This window comes from Muscardinus avellanarius, assembly GCF_963383645.1.
Source record: "Muscardinus avellanarius genome assembly, chromosome: 4".
Taxonomy (NCBI): Eukaryota; Metazoa; Chordata; class Mammalia; order Rodentia; family Gliridae; genus Muscardinus; species Muscardinus avellanarius.
Genome location: NC_137789.1, coordinates 110,226,805 through 110,240,594, shown reverse-complemented (window position 1 = coordinate 110,240,594; position 13,790 = coordinate 110,226,805). Strand labels below are relative to the sequence as shown.

Here is a 13,790-nt window from a genome sequence, read left to right as displayed (position 1 = left end):
TCCTGAGATTTTTCCATGGAATTACATTTAAAACTTGACATCTGTACTATGTTTAAACTTTGCATTTAGTAAAATGTCCTTTAGAAGAGTTTTATAATTTTCTCTTGGATAAGTCCTTTACATTTCTCATTGTTCTTTCAAGTATTTAGTATGTTGTTGCTATTAGAGATTTTTTTCCATCAAATTTCCTAACCATTATTATTTTATGGGAAATCTATTTTAATACTTACTTTTTCATCTGACTTCTTACTGATTTTGAGAATAGTTTTTCTCATGGGTCCTCAGTGTAGAAAATCTTATCCACAAATAATAATGATTTGAATTTTGTGTTAACTATCTGTTTAATTTCTACATATTCTCTCATTGCATTAGTTGGGAAAGCAACATACCAGTGATGAATATTTTCAACCAGCCAGCATAATGATCATTGATCAGTCATCTGCTCTTCCTTTCACAAAACATTCATGAAGTGCCACGTCCAAGGTAGGCACTGTGTGAGATACTGGAGATAAAGTCCGGAGCAAGCCAGGGATATTTTCCAGCATTTAGAATTATATCCTGGACTGGAGACACTTTTTTTTTTCTTTTGGTATTGGGGATTGAACCCTTGGCAGGCATTCTACCTCTGAGCTACAACTTTGGCACTTTTTATTTTGAAACAGGGTCTTGCTAAGTTGTTGAGGGTCTCACCCAGCTTGGAGACAAACATTTGACAGGTAATTACATAATCGATTAAAATCATGCCTTTTTCATTCTTCATTATTGGTATTTCAATATCAATTTAAGATAGTCTTTAACATGTTGTGTTTTCTAAAGTGGTTTTCAAATTTTGCTGTTGTTTTTTTTTTTTTTTTAAGTCAGGAATGTCTTGAGTTTTAGGGAATGACTTTTCAGCACCGTTTCCTTTTATGTACTTTTAAGTCATGCATTTTATAACCAGTAAACCCAAGGCTCTACGGAGTAACCTGACCCGCCTGAAACAAAGCCAATGGTTCTGACCCAGTCCTTCCTGGAATCTGGCTCCAGAAGGCAGCTCAGCACTATAAGGTCAATGTATCTATTTGATGAATGCTGTGAACTGGCCAACATATCTAATTTAGTTTTAAACTTTTTTTTAAAACAAGGACCATTACTGGGAAGCTCGCTGTGCTTCCCTGCATGGACGGACACTAGCTGCGCATGCTCAGGAGTGCTGAGGTCGGGGCTTCCTCCTCGCCCAAGGAGGACAAGTACAATACCCAGCTCATAGTGGGTGGTCAGAAGCTGGTAAATGGGCAATGACCTGGAAGGCTAGGGTGCAGCATAAACTTTCCAGAAGCAGTGTTTATTTCTTCTTACTACGGAAAGGAAAGTTAAACAGAATGTCTGGAAAGATACAGAAAAAAATTAAAATTCACCTCTAATCTTGCCATCAAGAGATAATCTCCATTTTGTTTAAATGCCTAGTTTTTGGCTGTCATTCTTTCTCAACATATCATATGAAATGATTTTTTCACTTTTTATTATATCATAATATTATATTATTTTTTCACTTTATATTACATCATTTGCATTATATCAATGATGTCTTAACTCTGTAATTACTTTATTATTTTGTTTTGTTTTCTTGGTTTAATCCTGGCCCGTGAGTTTTGCTTTATGACGTTTTGGTAATTCATCTGGCTATTCATCTTGAAATAGTTCAAACAAATAAAGGAGTCTGTGAGGACACCTTGAGTAAAGACATTTAACTGAATCCGAAATGGCCACACTTGGTTGAATGAGTGATGACCATGTCATCAAAATTTCAGGAGGAAGGAGAGGGTAATAAGTCACTATGAGGTCCACACCTTAAAAGCTGACTGAATTTGCTTTAGAAAATTTCTAACTATTTTTTTGTAGATATGTTCAGATGCAGTAGCTTCTTCTAAGACAAATGTTTTTAAGCCACACCCAACCCAGATATAATAATCAATAGCAGTAGCATAATCTTTGAAAAGGAAGAAAAGATCTAGCTATCTATGTACCTATATACTGTATATATGTAGATATCTTTCTGTTTATGTCTAAATTTGGAAATAAGGAATGATGTGAATGCCAGGACATTAAAAAAATATAAGGCCGGGCATGGTGGCACATGCTTGTAATCCCCGCACTTGGGAGGCAGAGACAGGAGGATCTTGCAGGTTCGAAGCCAGCCTTGCTGGTTTAAGAGACCCTCTTTCCAAATAAAATATAAAAAGTACATCTGAGAGTGTAGCCAGAGGTAGAAGGGTTCCATCCCCAGTACCACCAAAAAGGCAAACAAACAAGCAAAAAAAAGTAAAAAATGTAATAGAGAAAGAATCACTTGGTGGAGTAGAAATAGCAGTTGCTGGCCCAGTAGCCATACCATTTCTTTTTACTTTTTTTTTTCTTTTCTCAAATAGGATCCCAGTTTTGTTCAGCTCCTGGCTGACTGTGTTTTCTGGATCATTCCTCAGCTCCAGATGGTAAATCTGAACTCCTTCAAATCACTTCTGATAATTCTACTTCCCTTGCTAGTATCCACTTTAGGATGGGCTATTGGAAACAATTCTGGACAAAGGGACACAGCAGAAATTCTGCTAACAAGTTCAGCGAAAGATTTTCTCATTCTTAAAGAGATACAAAAGAAGAAAAAGCTCCTTTTGTTTGATCCGTTGATCCTTTTGTGAGGATGTTGTTACCATCCCAGGACTACGAAGGGACAACTCTGACAATGAAAGCCAAGATACCAAAGAGCTCACCATGGGTAGAAATACCTGGGTTCTCCATGACGTTATTGAAGCTCCTTCCATTCTTGTTAAATGATATAGTGTACTTTTGTTGATGTTTGAGACATTTTGAGTGGAGGATGTTGCTTATTTTCACCCAAAAGCATTCTATCTAATCCAGGTGGTCACCCACAACAAATGAACAGGTAATGGCTGGGCATGTTTGAGAGAGGGAAACAAATTCTCTATTTCAAACCTTATCAATAATTCCTGCCTTTCATTGTGGCCTATGAAACTGTCTACTACCTAAACCAGAACAATACTTTATAGAAATATATAGTTACTATCCAAAGTAGCTAACTTATTAATATTTGCTCTAGTAAGGGTCACAGCCAGGTTCCTAGAGTAAGTATTTATTGAGAAATTTTTAGGAGATTAAGGAATATATCAGTTACGTAAGTAGTGATAGCCTAAGAAAGAGAATATTAGCAAATTAATAACTTAGGGCCTTAGTTGTAATTTACTTATAGTGGAGAAATTCCAAGTGAACCATAGATATCTAAAATATTACTACCCTCACTTAAAGAAGAATATATTTAAGGTGTGTCCTTGATAGAAAATTCTTGGGTATAATTATCATACTTGTAGGCTTAATCAATTATTTTATAGAATGTCAGTTGAGGAAAGACTGTGGGCTTATATAAACTAAGAAGTAATTATATTCTGTAGTAAGACTACTAGCTGGCCCTTAGTTAATGAGTTTGCTGGAGGCTTTCCCACATTATATACATTGATCCACATAAGACATGTTACATATGGATACACACAGATAGAAACATATCAACTGAGTGAATTGGGGGCAGCTATATTGCTGCCATAGATAGACCCAAGAATAGAAGTGGCTCTAAGAAATGGAATTGTATTTCTTGCTCTTGAGACAGTCTAGATGTATACTCCTGTTTATGCCTCCTTCCTTTAAGGTGGTCAATCTGGAACCTAGGCTGACAGTTGCCTTCAGATTCTCCCTGCCTGGGCTGCCATGCCACCTTCAAAGGGCGAAGAGAGCATGGAGGAGGTATTGTTTAGTCTTGAGCCGCATACACCCTTAAAGGAACATGTTGAGCTTCTGCTCACTTTCCATGGCTTGGTAGTTAGTGATACGCTTGCACCCACCTGCAACGGTGCTTAGATGAAAGGGAGCATGGATGTTGGTGGACAGCTTCCAGTACATACGTGGTACAGCAGCAAGAATAGCAGGCTCCTGAAGAATCCTAATGCATGGGTTGGGGCATCCTCCTTCTTCTCTATTCTCCTCATTGTGATTAAGAATGATTTGGGTGTTTTGGTACGGGAGTTCATGAACCTAGGGGGATTCTACTTCCAAGCTACACCTCCAGCCCTTTTTATTTTTTAAATTGAAACAGGGTCTCATTAAGTTGTTGAGGATATTGCTAAGTTGCTGAGGCTGGCCTCAAACCTATGATCCTTCCGTCTCAGCCTTCCAATAACTGGGATGACAGGTGTGTGTCATCACACCCAGCTTAGAGTGATTTTTGCTTCGTGCTACTGTGTTTGTCCTTCACCAGCTACCTCCACATCTCTCTACTTACCTACTCTTCTTCAGTTTTGGAAGACACTTTTTCTCACAAAGCTCCAGCCACAAAGTTTTTCGCATCTTCTACCTTCCACACTCTTTTTCCCACAGGGATTTTACACTTATTGGTCCCGTGGCTGGCAGATGCATTTGTCCTCTTTATCTATTCATTTCCTATTCATCCTTGAAGCATGACTCTCCCAGTGGAACGTTTCTTGATTTGGTCAAACTTCTCTAAATAAGCTCTCATGGCTGGGTAAACTTTTTATAGCTCCCGCTATAGTTTTTTTTTCTTTTCTTTGGGGTATTGGATAATGAATTCAGGGGTGTTTTACCTCTGACTTATATCCCCAGCCATATTTTATGTTTTTTTATTTTGAAACAGGATCTCACTAAGTTTCTGAGGATCTCACTAAGTTGCTGAGGCTGGCATTCAACCTCCTTGGTCCTCCTACCTTAGCCTCCTCAGTACTGGGATCACAGGTGTACACCAACACCCCTGGATTCACTATAGTTTTAAAAAGAAATCATTGGTGCAACTGATTAAGATCCACCTCTTCTACTAGACTATAAACCTCATAAAGCAGTGGTTGTGTCTATTTTTGTAAGTGTATGATTTGCATAGTTTCTGACACACAGAAGACACCCAGAAAGCATGTTTGGTAAATGAATGAGTGCATTAATATTAATATTATTATTAATATTACCCATGTGATCACAGTCTTTTTACTTTTGGGGGCCTTCAGTTTCTTCATCATGAAAGGGATGAACTAGATGATGCTTAGGACTTGCAGCATTATGGTACTATGTCCTACTTAGAATTGAATCATGGGGGTTCTTACTTTTGTTTAATTATTTTGTTTTATGTCCTGAGCAGCAGAAAAAAAAACCCACAGACATTTTATTAGCTATTGTACGGGATTAATTTCTGTGTGGGGCTGGAAGATGAACACAGGTTGCGCATTCCTAATCTCCAAATCTAAAATGAAAACTGCATCAAAACCTGAACGTTTTTGAGCATTGACATGATATCAAAAGTGAAAAAATTAAACATGATCTGACCTCATGTGATGAACCACAGTCAAAATTCAAGTATATAAAAATATTGTATAAAATTATCCTCAGCTTAAAGGCATAAGATATGTATGGAACAGATAAATTTTGTGTTTAGATATAGGTCTCAACCCAGACCTATCTCACTCTACATATACAAATATTCCAAACTTCAAAAAAAATTTAAAATCCAAAGCTCTTCTGTCTAAAGCATTTAGGATAAAAGATACTCAATCTGTATGATGTTAACTTTTATTCTGGTTAAATTTAGGCCATGATTTTATGAAGGCCATGCATCAACAATGTATTAATTAATATAAAACGTCACTGCTATAAGAACAGAGGTTATTTTTTTTTCTCCTTTTGATTTTGAGGTCATTACTCAATAAAAGAATAATATCCAGGATATTTTAATGTTGTTTTTTGGTGATAGGATGACAGATGATGTAATCATAACCAAACCTGTTTTCAAGTGGCTAGATGGCATTTACTGATTGACAGTGCTCCCATGTTATATAAGACAAGAACTGCTTATTTAGAGGAGTCTTAGCAAGATCCAGAGGACACTTAATTCATTGTGAGCAGCTTGAAAGATGGGAGCCATTCTAAAAATGAGTGATCTCCTCATTTAAGATTAGCTAATAGACCACATTATAATATTATGTTGTAGAAAGTTAGGTGTTTAAACAAATCAGCCCAATCTCTGTTTTTATGAAATATGCACATTTTTTAGAAAGTTTCAAACTGTACAACAGAACTGAGAAAGTTTTAGGGAAAGCCAAGAATGGTGAGGTTTGAAGTTTATTATCTCCCCCCACCTTTGAGATACTAAAGATTGGGCATATGAAGCAAGAGCCCTCTTCCACTGAGCTACACTTCCAGCCCAGCAATCTCTTTAAAATGAGATTTCTTTGCCAATAAAATGGGATTTGTTTGCCATTGTCTTCTTTATGATAATTTCCCCCTCTAGTCCACAAGATGACCATCTCTAATTTTTCATATGCCATTTAGAAGGGTAATTTAATTAATGTCAAATAGGACTGCATCTATCATTCTAATTAATTTTGTTTTGGCAAGTATTCTTTTAAAAATTAATAGAGTTTTATTTATTTATTTATTTGGTGGTACTGAGGGTGGAACCTAGAGACTTTCTACCTCCAGGCTATACTCCAAGACCTATTTTATACTTTATTTAGAAACAGGGTCTCACTAAGTAGCTGAGAGTCTCACTAAGTAGCTGAGGCTGGCTTCGAACCTGTGCGATCCTCCTGTCTCAGCCTCTCAAGTGTGGGGATTACAAGCGTGCGCCACCATGCCTGGCTAAATTAATAGATTTTTAAAAGAACAGTTTAAGATTTATAGATACATTGAACAGCTATTAAAGACTGTACCCTTCCCTCACTTCCCCCACATTAGTAATCTTGCATTAGTATGACATATTTGGTTTAATTAATGAACCAATGTCAAAACATTTTTATTTAAGTTCATTATTTACTCATAGCTTTTTAGGTTTATTCCCCTCCCCAAGTATTCCATTAAGGGTACCACATCACACTCATCCAGTATATGACATCACACTTGGTGAGATGGATTTAGCTCCTCTTGGGGGTAAATTTTTTTTTTTTTGTCTGTCCCTTATTTTTGTTGACCTTGACAGTTATTAGTCAAGAATACTGTAGTATGTCGCTCTTCGGAATTTGTGGAATATTTTCCTCAGGGTTATGAATCATGGGGGGGAAGATTACAAAGATAAAGAACCATTTCCACGGGTCTCACCATGATGTTGGACTTGCTTACCTAGCTGAGGTAGTGTTTGTCCGTGTTGTTAACTGTAAAGGTGTTCTCCTACCCCACCTTTTCCATACCTTAATCTTTGGAAAGAAGTCAGTATGTGCAACATACACCTAAGTTGCAGTTGTGTTCCACCTTTGGAGTAGAATATCTACACATTTTATTTGGAATTCTTCTGCAAGGCAGATTTGAATCAAGATTCTTTTGAATAGAAGGGTTTATTTTGGTTTAGGAATGATCTTGATAAGCATTTTGTGGCTATAATTCTGCAAGCTCTCTTGAAAAACCAAGGGGATATGGTCTTGCCGACATGGCAAAGTAGAAAGAACACCAAATTAGGAATTCCAGGGTCTGAGTTTGCATACCAGCTTGTTCAATTCCAGGAGCATAGCCCTGGGCACAGCCCTCTTCTCTGAGAGCTGCTTCTTGTGACCAATGGCTCTTTGTGGCACTGCAACACAAGGTCCTCTTTACTTACTATCATTGCTGTATATTGAACAAATATTCCTTATCACAGCCTCTGGCTGGCTCCCTCTCATATTCTGATCTCAACTAAAAAAATCACTACTTTTTAGTAAGAAAGCTCTACTTAGAGCAGTCTAGGTAAAACAGCTTCCCTGCATCCCTAATCCTCTGTCCTATGACATTTGTAGTATTCATTTATAGTTATATAAAAATCATACTCATCATCCACCTGTTTATCACCTGCCCCATTAACTTCACTAATTCTAGGAAGTCAAGGATCTCACCTGTTATTTTAATACCAGTTCTTAAAGAGTACCCTGAGTAAAACAGGCTAGGTAAAAAAGAAGAAACAAACACCAAAATAACCATTGGAGACATCGTCACTGGACATTCTCTAAAACTAAAAATTAAACTAAGGACAAAAAAAGTTCTCGTTAGCAACCCTGACAAAATATGGTAAACGGATCTCAACTGTTAGTATTTCTGCGAAAAAGAAGGTGATCCTAAAAGCAAATGAGACTTGTAGTATTTTTCTTTCTTTTAGCATTTGTGAATTCTAACAAGATGGGATTATTCTGATGTAGACTCATTTTGCTTAGGAAACTTAAATTAATAGGTATTTTGGTTGTCATGAAGGAGTGCTACCTTCTTTTATTTAATAAATTAATGTCCAGGGGAAAAACTGGCTTTGATGTCCAGAAGAGGGACCTCTTTCGGAGACTCTGAAATTTGAGATGTCAGAATTATTGCCCCTCTACAATTGCTGGGAAAAGGAGCAGGTTTATTCTCTAGGGAAACTGAAGCATAATGAAATGCAATCTAAGAACATGCAAACTTATTATCTACCAGGATGGTTGAATGGTTCCAATCAAATGGAGGATAGAAATAGAACTTTATATTTGGATTTTGGGGAAAAAAAAGACTCCACAGTTATATTTAGGTGCAACAGTGCCTGCAAATACCTGAAATAGTGGCAGTCTGTGACTTGTTCACAACATAATGAATATATTTTCTCTTTGAAACTTATTGTGGGGGCTAGGACAAAGCTTCCCAAATCGTTTTTACAAATGGGAGAAACATCTCTTCCTGTGGATGGCAAGGCTGCTCCAGGTCTTAGAGATAGGTGGCTACTATGTTTTTAATTGGCTCTTCAGGGGGCTGCTATGTGCCAAAGACTGCTTAGAGTAGGTGGACCTGGGAATTTAGGGAAGTCAAGTTTTCCTTTTTTCTCCCACTTCATGAAATTGCTAAGAAGCGGTACAGTATACTCATTAGCAATATAAGTCTTTCATGAGTATATTCTTTTCCCCAAGTTTTCATGATAGAAGTCCTGTTTACCAGAAGGATGAGCTTTTTAGAAACACTAACCACATGTCCCTTCTACTTAAACTTATTAACAATTTCCAAGTTTTTAGGTTAAAAATAACAATCTGTCATATGGGCTATGACCCTAAGAAAGCTCTGGCTCTGGTCAATCCTTCAGCTCCAACTTGTGTCCCAGGGAATTTATGCAGTCTTCTCTCTGTCTCTGCCTGAAGTGAATCTTCCTTCATCTTCCACTGGATAAATTCTACATGTCTTTCAGATCCCAGCCCAAATGTCAACACTCATAGGAATCTTCCATGACCTCTCAGATTAAACCGAGTTCCATTTTTCTATATTCTCATATCTATCTGAAGCTTGTCTTTGCTACAGCTGTGACCAATTATTATGAAAGAGACTGTCTCTTGGAGTCACCACTAAAGGGCCAGACACTTAAGGGGTGCTTAATGAAGATATAGGAATGAGTGAGTGGAACTAGGCTATAATCCTACCCTTGTATAAATTTTCTAAATACTTAATATGCTAATGACATAACCAAATTTGTTCCCTTAATTATAACTGATTATAACTTATTATAACTAATAAGGAAAAAGAAAGACCCGTTTTCACTTGATTTCATGTTAACTATAAGATGGATAGATGGGCAAATTTATGGGTTTTATAATCATATAGGCCCAGGTTCAAAACCTGATTCTACCAAAAGCTGCCAGATCTATATATGTTCCAAATGAATATATTTTGGGCAGTTCTTTTGCTGCCAAGGAGAGGGTATGAGTATAACCCATATTCAACTGATTGCACCCATATGCATATATTATATGCATAACCTTGAAAATCCTTGAGGTAACTGCCTTTCCTAGCTTTGTTCTGCCCTCGTTCCAGAATATTCATTTAAAAAGGGCTTAGGTAGTAATTAACTAATTTGTCTAACCAGGGACAATCAGTTGGCCTCTGGCTATTTTTGTTTTGAAATTATATTTTCTTAAGGGTATTTAAAGTCTCGAGATAGTTTTCAGCTAGTCTGCTGCAATATAATGGTTAATTTTAGGAGCTCTGTGAGTTTGATTTGTATTTAAGATTTTTACAGTCTATATATAGGTTGGTCTTTAATAACCATTTATACATTGCTTCTTTTTATATAGGTCATGTATTCTCCTGGGAGAGTAACAAGATTAGAAATAACAAATACAGCACAGAATAAATTAAAATGCTTCAAACTGCATTATATAATTTCAGAAAATTGGTTTCACACTGAAATGTTTAAATAAGAAAACCAAATGATTTAAGTAAAAAAAAATACCCTAGTATATAAATTTGAATTGTATTGTTTAGCAAGTTTTCTCCTCAGCAGAATGGCTCTGGCATCTTTTTACAGTGCTCCAGTAATCGTGACAGTTCATTTGGGTCAATATGAATAAAATTATTAATTTTTTATTTTCGGTTATTAAAAACATTGGTTTCATTCTCACCGAAGATGAATAGTATTTATTAGTCAAAACGTCAAAGGACTATCATAAAAGTAATTGTATTGTTATATATAATTCTCCAAACCCTTGTACACAAAATACTTTTATTATACTTGGCGCAATAAATTCAGAGTCTATTATGGGACAAGAGCTGGTAAAACTGGGGCCAATACTATTCTAATTACTTAAGATAATAAAGAGTGGGGCTTGTTTTTCCTTTCACAACTAGAGGAGGGAAATATATGATGCTCTAGCGAATCCATCATGCTGCCTGGTTTTGTTTGCTTGTGTGAAGTTAGCAGTGCTCTCCTTGTTCCGAATCCTCAGGCCTTTTTCAATTTTTCTATCCGTGCATTAAAGGCCTCTTCCTCTATTTGCAGCTTTTCGTTTATCTCAGTCTGTGAAGACAATCATAAAAAAGTGGTTATGACGGAGCTATCTTGTGCTGCACATTGTCTTTGTGGTTTTGACATACTATAGTGCCTAAAGACAGACATTATCCCTCACACACCTTCCTGTTTTGCAGACGTAGCCGTGTTTCAGCCTGTAGTGATGTGATAACACTTTATCATATTTCTCTGCACATTCCCAATGTATAGCATGTCTACTATGAGCAGGAAGTGGTATTTGGACAGCCATTTTTCACGTAGCCTTGTGTTGGAAGATAGGATAATTTATCTGCATTTTCAGACAGATTTTACCAATAAGCACAGAATCAGAACAACCGCTCTGGGCTCGGTTATCGTAGCGTTGTTGGTCCCCCCACCTCCTTTGGCGGAAATGTTTTTGTCTCGTGTGTAATGCATTCTAAATGGGATCCCAGAAGCGTCTTTTGCAAAATAACAACACAAATAATCTCACAATTAGAACACTTCTCATAATTAAGAGTATTCATCATAAATTATGACTCTTGATGCCACTTTGTGGTATATTGTGGGTAGAAAGAAGTAAGCAGTTGCTGACAGGTTTTAACGATTGTTGCAGCCGTGATGGTATTTAGCCTCTGGCAGTGATGTTCTGTGGACAAACACAGCTACCTGTACAATTCCAGAAATACACAGTACCTGAATGTTAGTAGACCTGGAAATGTCTTCCTTTTATCGTGATGGCTGATACAATTATGAATAGGGGAAACAGTGCTGGTGTGCACGGCAAAATTGGTGTCTTTTCTTGGTATTTGGGTAACTTAAGAACATGTGAAGTGTATGAAGAGACATTCATTAACAGACATGTTAACAAATGCAAACTTTAGAATATTTATATGAATACAAACTAATTTGAGGTGTTCAGGGTAATTGCATTTTGAAGAATTTTGATGATTTTTAATTTTTTTTTTTTTTTTGCAGTACTGGGGATAGAACCCAGGGGCATTCTACCTCTAAGCTATATCCTCAGCCCTATTTTTAATTTTTTATTTTGAAACAGGGTCTCACTGAGTTGCAAAGGGCCTCACTAAGTAGCTGAGGCTGTCCTCAAACCATAATCCTCCTGTCTCAGCCTCCCGAATGCTGGAATTACAAGTGTGCGCCACCACACCTGGCTTGATTATTTATTCAAATAGAATAAATCTGGGAGCTGGGGATGTAGCTCAGTGGTGGAATACTTGCCTAACCTGTAAGGATCTGGGCAAAGAAAAAAGTTTAAAAAATAAATACTGTTTTTAAAAACACCAGTTATATTCTTTCTTTATTTACTTTTATGAATGTAAAATGTCTTCCTGGTAGTCTTATCTGATGAGATTTTATTTTACCTTCATAATAATAGTTGATATTTCTTACACAATCACATTGGTGTCAATAATTACAGATTCACAATTTATATGAGGATTAGTTTTCTGGTTTAATTTTTCTTTAAGCTCTGAGATCAAGTTTTGGCCTCTGGTGTCTTATATTTGCCTTTCTTACTGGATGAGTGGAGAAGATGAGTAATAGTTCTCTACGTTACAAAAGAACTCTTATTTTTCAAGATCCATTAAATCTCCTTATGCATAATTTTAGTAGAGTTGACAGGAACTTTGGTCAATGAATGGGGAGAACTATGTACTAGTTTAGCTATATAGCCTTGGGCAAGGTATTTAACCATCCTGCCTATTAATCCTTATCTGGAAAATTGAGCAGGAGAATAAGATTTTTGTTAACATACCCTGACTTTAAGTTCCTAACTTCCAATTTTGTGATGCACTTTCCTAATGGGATATTTCATTGATATGTTTGTTGCCGTGAAATATTTATAAAATTTGTTATCCCTGCTTTGTTAAAATAAATTTTGTGGCACACAACATACTGTACCATATTGTGATTAAATAGGTTTGAAGAAATCATGTCACAGTTCAAATGGATTAGAAATCATGGTTCTACCAAAACAGCAAGCCTTTCCTACTTTCATTAATATTCTTCTCTGCACATTCATAATCTCACTGCTTTATTTTATCTAAGGACAGATAAACTATTTTCCACTAGTTTCTGTCCCACTCCTTCACCAAGCATCTCACAGGAACCTGGAGCCCTTTCCAGTATTTCCCTGAGACAGAGTTTACTGAAATAGGTGTGGACCTTGGGGAAAAGGTTGGTGAAGATAAGGTGTGCCCGGCAGAGTGGTGCACAGAGTGGGGAGTAATGTTCCAGACCTCGAGTCCCTAGTGGTCTCATACTTCAGTTTAGGCACAGTCAGCAGAGACTGGATGGGAAGATGTCATGTCTGGTCAAGGACAGGCTTTACTGGTCTGTCAAGTTATTCCTCAGAATACTGATGAAATGACCAGCTACCCTACAATTTCTAGGGTTGGGTTTGGTTCTATTGCCTATAGATCTTTCCTAAAAAGTACAACCCAAAATAGCTTTTCACTGACCACTACACCTTGAGGGGTCTCATTCACTTTCCTAAGATGGAAAAATTTAACCTTGACCTGAAGATGTCCTTTGACATCTTAAGACATACTTAAGATTCCCCAAGATGGTAGACCTCCCTCAAGGTTTTCATTTATTTCACATTATTATTTTTCACATTATTTTAGGCCCTATTTTTAGGGCCAATAGCCAACATCAATGCATGAATTTAGTGTTTGTATTCACATTTCTCTCAAATATAATTCTTTAAATATATTAAAATTTGTTCCATTGGGTGCAATTTTTATTATATAACTCAGGACCAAAATAATTTCATTTTGAATGTGTCCTTAAAATTAAAATACCTCTCTGGGCATGGTGGCGCACGCTTGTAATTCCAGTGCTTGGCAGGCTGAGACTGGAGGATCGCACAGGTTCAAAGCCAGCCTCAGCTACTTAGGGAGGCTCTCAGCAATTTAGTGAGACCCTGTTTCCAAATTAAATATAAAAAGGTCTTAGAGTATAGCCCAGAGGTAGAAAAGCCCCTGGGTTCTACCTC

General features: G+C 36.9%; 1 protein-coding gene across 1 annotated transcript in view; it reads right to left on the bottom strand.

Annotated features, from left to right (window-relative positions):
* Nucleotides 1-10,729: 10,729 nt before the first annotated feature.
* The window catches only part of CABCOCO1 (ciliary associated calcium binding coiled-coil 1), a gene marked incomplete at both ends in the record, with an annotated part of 91,130 nt that continues 88,069 nt past the window's right edge, over nt 10,730-13,790 (bottom strand). The window contains one exon of the mRNA XM_080695365.1: nt 10,730-10,804. Coding sequence (XP_080551491.1) covers nt 10,730-10,804 — 75 coding nt within the window. The remainder of the gene's footprint in view (nt 10,805-13,790) is intronic.